General features: G+C 39.5%; 1 protein-coding gene across 2 annotated transcripts; it reads right to left on the bottom strand.

Annotated features, from left to right (window-relative positions):
- Window positions 1–2,836: 2,836 nt before the first annotated feature.
- On the bottom strand, window positions 2,837–5,592 carry LOC124161568. Of its 2 annotated transcripts, XM_046537949.1 has the most exons (3): window positions 5,413–5,592; window positions 4,918–5,076; window positions 2,837–4,777 (listed from the first exon to the last, which is right to left on the bottom strand). In XM_046537949.1, exons 2-3 carry the CDS (start codon window positions 5,058–5,060, stop codon window positions 2,956–2,958), a joined length of 1,965 nt encoding a protein of 654 aa, XP_046393905.1. In that variant the 5' UTR covers window positions 5,061–5,076; window positions 5,413–5,592; the 3' UTR covers window positions 2,837–2,955. The 2 variants fall into 2 exon arrangements, with proteins under 2 accessions (XP_046393905.1, XP_046393906.1); XM_046537950.1 differs by lacking the exon at window positions 5,413–5,592 and having other exon boundaries at window positions 2,837–4,788; window positions 4,918–5,008.
- Between the last annotated feature and the right edge of the window lie 2,339 nt (window positions 5,593–7,931).

The raw sequence follows: 7,931 nt of genomic DNA on the forward strand, positions 1-7,931 counted from the left end.
TGAAAAAATAACTCATAATGTTTCATGGCTATTATACATGTATATAAGAAAAATTTATCACTGCAGAGCATATTATGTTGGTTATTGGAAAATATAAGTCTATTAAACTATTTGGATTAAAATGTTCATATTACCTCAAAAAATGCTCTTTGGGGTTTCTTTTTAACAAAAGAGGTACAGTGCATTATACACAAAAGAGGTGATGCTACACAATGGGAGGTCAGGGAGGGGCCGGGATTTGGGGGATAAATTCCCTCCACCCAGAATTCAGAGAAATTTTTAATTTAATCCATTTTACTTTATTGGATTGATATTAATTATGGAAAAGTGTAAGGATCGATAGAATATCTCTCAGAAAGCTGTAAACCTCACCATTTTGAACCATTTATCTTAAAATTTTCTGGAGAAGGACCCAGCACCACCGCCTTACAATGGCAGGCATTCCATACCCTCCAGATCCCACAGTATTGATTGCCCCCTCTAAAATTCCCCTATCCTTCATTCCTACCTGCACCCCTTTCCCCGGACTGCTTAATTGGTATAATTATATTCCATACCAAACCCTTTAGTAGTGCGACATAACAGCGGTTTGCTCTGTGTTTTCCCTTTAGCTGGCCCTGGCATTGATGTACAATTCTGTAATCAAATTTTGACCATAACAAAGATAAGTGTGTTATCCACAAGCATTCTTGTTCTTTTCCGAATCCAATCAATTCCGCATTACAATATTTGAGTGCTCTAATTTGGGGGATTTGATGGATTTTAGGGTGTTTGCAGATTATAAAGCATACAAGCCTCTTAAGTCTCTAAGTCTGCATTTACAGACTTTATAGTTGTGTTCGCTAGAGTTTCCTTGTGTTCACCAATCCCTATTTCCTTTGATGCCAAACGTCGGGTGGAATCGACGAGCATTTTCATACGCAAACGACCTGATGCCGGCTATAGCTGACATGAGGGAAGGAAGGTGACTGGTGAGATAGCTGTGGTTGTATGCATTCTGGCCCTGCCGGAGACCCAACATAGGGAGACCTTAGGGCCACTCCACGGTAATTAAGCCTGACCCTCCCATCAGCTTTTATGCCACTCCACAATGTTGATTGTAATGTATTTACGCACGTGAGTAGGCAAAAAGTATCTTGTAAACGCATACCGCAGCTAAAAGGTTTGCGCCGAGTGCATTTAAATGGGTTTATTATAGTATCCTTTGTGTTATATTTTCTCTTTGGGTGTGTCAAGAGGTGTGCCTATGCGGCAGGATGTCCAACCACAGAAATTGCATGACGTCATACACGTGACATAACACAAGCTAATGCAAAAACAACAAGAAAAAGGAAACCTGGGATACAACAAGAAGAGGAACTAAGGCGTTTTGGGAGGATGAGAAGTACTTTAGTACTAACTTGGGTAGCAATCTGTGCAGCTATGGTAATGCATATAGCAGACAGAGAAATAGACATCCACTTCTTAATACAGTGGAACTTGGTTATAACATCATCATAGGAACCAGAAGATTTTTAACGTTATATCCGAGTGACGTTATAAAAAAAGCAGCCTTTAATCTGAGTGAAAGGACAAAGTAAAAACGCAAATGTTCTGCTATACACAACACTGCTTACTGTGATGTGACTGATGATACACCGTAACTAACGAAACAAACAATACAATACAGTGTGCCTGTGTCAGTGACCTTGTAGAATGTAGGGGTGGGAAGGGATAAGACCCAGGTATGTGGGACAGCCCCCGCTCCCTCCAGACACCAATTAAACAAAAGAGTTGCAACCTGTCACCAGCTCAACGTCCAGCTTGTGACCTGTTTTTGCTTTTGATGTTTCTACACATGGTTTCTATGAACTTTGGGACATAACACAATCACACTACCACTTTTGCAACCTAAGAATAGCAACATTTTTGAAGCTATACTCGAGCGTCGCAATATTTGTTGACGATATAAACAGGTTTTCGTCCAACATAAAATGTTCACTTTTGGCTGGTCTGTATAAAATGTGACGTTACACCCTAGTTGACGTTACAGCCGATGCCGTTATAACCAAGTTTCACTGTATATATAGAAGATGGTTAGCTAGATTTATAGAATCCCTTCTTACCTTTTATAGGAGGAATAGGGCAGGGCGCAGCTAAGAATAAAGCCTGGGGGGTGGATTTAGGCGCAACTATAATACTTTGGGGTGTGGGGGTATTGCATAAACGCCTTAAGATTAATGGTGTAAAATGGCGACCTTTACGTTTTTCTGAGGGATATGTGATTAATCCTAATATGTACTATTCTCAAGTAATACAAATCCATTAAGTAAAATGGATTAAACTTAAAAATTTCTCTGAGCTCTGGGGGAGGTTATATCCTCCAAAACTCCCCCCCTCCACGCTGCGCCACTGGAATAGGGGGGAGTATTGAGTTTAATTCTCAATTGAATTGCGGTGAGATGATTAGAATGGTAGAAAGTATTTCAATCTTGTTACAATCTAAGAGTGAGGGATGAATACTTTTTCTAGGAATTAAGCTACATCTATTCCAATGGAAAACCTTGAAAATGTCATATAGGGGAGGGTGGGGCACAGTGAAACAAAAATTATTATTTTGCCTATAAAAACATTGCTTTTGAAAATAAAATAACAATGAAAATATATAAATGGTGCTTGTCATTTTCTTCACTATTCCTACTTTAAAAAATGGAATTATTTAAAAAAGCAATGGATTTACATCAATTTTTGTAGTGATATGTCAATTGTTTCACTGTGCCCCATGTGTGGGGCACAGTGAAACAGGGCCTTTTTTACTTATGGGGCACAGTGAAACACATTTTTTCAGATTTTATAATACCATTTATTTTTACCTTTGGCAATATTTTCACTAGAATGAAACTCACAATGCATGAATACAGTAATGGATTAAAAAACATGAAACAAACTGCACCTTAGTCAGTGATAATTAGAAGCTTAACGAACATCTAAATTGGCAAATGAAATTTTAAATGAAATAAACCTTTTCATTCTTGCAGTTCCTTTGCGATAAGAAGGAGGTGGTAAAACTAATTTAATGTCTTTCATGCTGACAGATGCTATATCTTCAATATGTGGGAAAAAAAATGAATTTGGCACTTTGGAACTTTTTCGTAAATATGTAACTTCAGCGCCATTGTGTTTTCTTGCTTCTTTAATTATTCTACCTACATAGTAGAATTTTTTCTTCGATGAAAACTCAATCAAAACATAATCACCAACTTTTACTGTACCTACTTTATTTCCAAAACCTTCTAAAATATCCTCATTACCTTCCAAGGGGTTTGAAAGTCCTCCCTCTGACGTGGTGTCTGAATTTTGATGGGGCCCCTCACAGTTATCAATGGCAACATTGGCATTAAATAAACTTCTGCATGATTTAGTTGCCTCAGAAGTTTTTTTTCCTATAGCTGTATTTTTCTTTTCCATCATACGGATTTTTTCTGGTGTGTCTGTTATGATCATACTTTTGCCTGGTTCTCTTTTCCTGGTTGAATTTTTCCTTGGAGCGGCTTTAGGATAGCCCTTGAACTGAGCAGGACTTTGAAAAGTTCTTTTATCTTCACCTTGACCATTGTTTAAACTGGAAGTACTTGCAGTTGCTCTTAATTCTTGGCTCAATAAGTCACACTCTTCAGTTTCAGGAGAAGGCTGGTCTGTTACAGAACTACTCAAGAAATCTGCCTCGGTGAAAATGTGCCTATTATATGGATATATTCCAGTTTTTTTGAATCCATTAATAATAGTAGCTGGAGTCATAGCCTTTTGATGGGCAAAATTGACGCATCCTGCAATATGGTAGATGGAAAGAGCTTTACCTGGATTGCTTTTGTTCCAGGAATCAACTGCTGCGGCATAATAGGTCTTAAATGGAGCATAACAGGAAACATCCAAGGGCTGTAATTTGGCACTGCAATGAGGTGGAAGAGTCACAATCATTATGCCATACTCTTTTGCCAAATCTATTACTTGTATACTAATATGGCTTTGGTGATTATCCATTATTAGCAGTGTAGGGTCTTCTTTACTTGTTTTTGTATGTTTGATGAAGTGCTTAATAACTTCAGGAAATATTTCTGCTGTCATCCAACCACTTTTCGATGTCAGTCCAAGAGAGCCAGGAGGGGCATTGATCAACATATGATCACTGAACTTGACCCTTGGGAAAACAAATGCAGGGGGTATGGTGTTTCCGGATGCACTCACAAAACAGCATGTAGTAACTAGAGTTCCCCTTTCACCTGCTGTTACATTATTTACCCCTTTGGATCCCTTTTCTGCAATCACCTTGGCAGACTTATTTACGACTGTTGAGGTACCAGTTTCATCTAGATTCCATATTCTGGAACCATCACCAAAACATTCTGAACGTCTTAAGGCTGCACCAAGATTGTCAAAAAATGTTTTCACTGTGTGTGCATTAAATGATGTGCAACGAGAAAGAGAACAGTTTTCAGGCTGCCGAATGCTTAAATTTGGATTTCGCTTCAAGAACAATCGTAGCCAGTCTAAACCTGCAGCAGAGTCATCATGCCAGTTTTTTGGCACTTGTATAGAGTTCACCACTGCCATTTCATAAGCTAGCTCTCGAGTGTTACGAGTCGACTGACCATAACAGAGTTTTGAGCATGTTATCAAATAGTCAGCCAAGCACTTTTCTTGTTCAGCTGTAAAAATCAATCTGGATTGATATTTTGGTGTCATGCGAACATGTTCACCAGTCCCTTCATCACTAGCCTTTTTTTGCTTACTCACATACCTGAAAAGAATCTTTTCAAAATTATTATTTGGAAAATTTGAATGTCAGTTTACGTTTACTGTTTATTTGAAATTTAAAAAAATTTTCAGAAAACTTTCAATGTTACAAGATGTTCACATGCAAAAAACAAATAAACATACCGACTGAGTGTTACATAATTGACATTACATTCTTTGGCTGCTTTCCTGATTGAATAGTTTTCATGCAGAACAAGATGAACTGCAGCGCGCATTTCACCATCTGTGAAGGATCCAATATGGCTCTTTCTTATTCTATTCCTCATTTTTGGAATCTTTATTCTGAAAATAATGAAATTCCATCAGAATAACAATAATAATTACTATAGTAATCCACACTGCATATTTCAAGTCAAATAGTTCTTCCTAAATGAGACATGGGGCACAGTGAAACATGTTTCACTGTGCCCCATTTATCTTGTTTCAGTGTGCCCCACCAGGCCATCTTGAATAAATAAACTTACTGCATGAAAACAAATGAAGATATAGAAATATGTTTGGTGGTCTCCAAAACTTAAGAAATGGTAACAGTAAATACAATGATAAGTTAAGATTTCCCATGAAAAGGAAAAGTTTGTCAGTGTGAAATAATTCTTTGGAATTATTTACTTTTCTCACCTTAAAATAGGTTTTGATCCATCAACAGGAGACTAGAAGAGCACAAGCCATGAGACTGCAGCAGCTGTTGTGGTGTTAGTTCCTTAATATAACACAGAGAGCACTAATTCATAGAATTGTCAGGAGGAGGGAAATTTGAATTGTTTCACCCTGCCCCATGTTTCACTGTGCCCCACCCTCCCCTACCTCTAGGTGATTGGCCGCCGACATGCCAGGGAGTTGGCCTTGATGTAATGGCCCTGAAATAGTGAAGGCATATAATTGTAGATAAACCTCATTTATTGATGAAAATTAGAACTCTGTGACATCTTAACATAACAGAAAAAATGTTATTCTAGACCTAACCTTTTGTGTTTTTAATGTGATTGCCACTATTATCCAAGATTATTACAAGCTATTCCAAGAAAACTTTACATTTATTTAGAATAATCGTGTTTTTAGGGAGGATACATGCATTCAGAAATGTACTATGGAAGACATAAGTGATAATTACATAGGGGATAGTATTTGCTATCAGTGCCACCATGGGAATATATTATCCCACAGCAAGGTACTATTGTTTTCAATAATTTGTGGAAAACCACACATCGGATTTGCCTATCAGGGCCAGATGAGTAAAACTTGGATGATTGACACATGAGGCAAGCTGCACCCTTTGCTTTTTAGGCCAAAAAGAAAGGTCAAGTATGTTACAAATTAGCAATATTGGAGTCAAACTACAGGGACAAAAGTCTTACAATTAGTGGACGGAATGTACCAAGGAAACTATATATCCATGCACATGTTGGGCTGTCGGAGTAATTCTTACGGGCTCCATTGCGAGGTTTATCCTCGAGTAAAATTATACAGGTGGGAATCTACATACTATTGAAAACGATAGTACACACCTTTAACACAGCTATAAATAGGGCATGTTCAGTGATGTTCTCCTTTGCATAATGTTAATGTTGATAAATGGCCAATACATACTCAGCTAGGAGCATCAAAGGTTGCAATGTGAGTAGAGTCTGGAAACGAGCACGTAGTCTCGTAGCTGATACTATTGCTATCATCATTGATTCATAACTAATTATATTGAACTGTGACTGTGCACAGACTATTTTGAGTACTTGAGGGGGCTTTGCAGCAGCCAGAAACTATGTGCAGTGTCGTTAACCTCAGCTTCATATCAGTGTGGCAAATAGAAATGTAATTTAATTAATTTGATTAAAATCCTGTTGCTTCTCCTAGTTTAAAAGTGATAAGTGCCATGGAAATCTTCCCAGCTAATGAAAAAGGAAAGCAGTCAAATTTTCCGTGATTCTCCTAACCTATAAGGCAAGTTCAGAAGCAGAATATTACTCATGTTTGAATGGTGGCAGGAATGGATCCAGATTGCAGGGGGAGGCCCATAGGCGCCAACTCCATGGGGCTTGAGGGGGCCCGAGCCCCCTCAAAAATCCGTTATGGGTGTGAGGAAAAAATGTGCCAGGCTTGTCCATTTTCCCCAGTGTCCAGATATCGATATTCGAGTTGTAAGGGTTCTAATGTTGATCATATGACTCTTCTAAAAAGCTTAAAAAACTTAAAATTCACTACCTACTTAGAAAATTTCCCGGGGCATATCCCCGGTTTGGGCCCCCCAATATTTTTTGCAAGTCGGCGCCCCTGGGGAGGCCCTCCTTTAGATTGAGAGGGATCAAAAGATCTGGGATTCTACCATTTCAATCCTGTTGGCATTTGCAGGAGGTGGAAATCTCTATACTTAACGTCCACACCAAACTTCTAGGCGTACAAACATATGATATATTCACCAACCTCTAGAGGTGGGACTTTGGGCCTCGCCGTGGGTCACAGGTGGTATTAATGGTTGTAAAACCTCCCTTCCCCATCGGGATGGTTCCGCGGCGTTCTCAGTTCCAGGGCCTGGCATACAAGACCTTGTATCCGTCTCTCTATGACCTCCACCATCCAGTCAATTTCGTTTGTAATAGATGCTATATCCAGAATTATGTTGTTATACTGTTGTATGAATTCTTCAACTGACGGACGGAGTAGGTGGGGCCCTGGAAAGTCTTCCACCTCCCTGGCCCTGGCCCTGTTGTTCAACGTCGAGGTCTTCCCTTGGGACCATGGGAGGGTCTTCTACTAGGCCTTCTTCTCCCGGAGGAGGAGAGGCGGGCGTTGATGGTCATGGGCAGCCTCCGGGGCTGATGTGGCTGTGGCTATAGGCATCTCTGCTATTTCATCCGACATCGCTGTTTTAGGTAATGCCACGTCAGCTCCTGGAGTCTCCAACTCCTCCGGGATAGGGCCCTCGGCAGCCAATTCCTTCACCTTTTTGCGTCCTCCTTCTATAGAGACTGTGATAGTTACCTGAATGACAGCTAACGTGGTGACCATGAATGTGTGATTGTGACCCATGGTGTGAAGGCAAGAAGTGAACTTGGTCACACGGTTAATTTCGAAAAAGCCAAAGTTCATGGAGAGAGAGAGAGAAGATATTTCTCTGGACAAATCAGGAAATACATGGGAACACA

Source organism: Ischnura elegans, chromosome 6 (genome assembly GCF_921293095.1).
Source record: "Ischnura elegans chromosome 6, ioIscEleg1.1, whole genome shotgun sequence".
NCBI classification, from domain to species: Eukaryota; Metazoa; Arthropoda; class Insecta; order Odonata; family Coenagrionidae; genus Ischnura; species Ischnura elegans.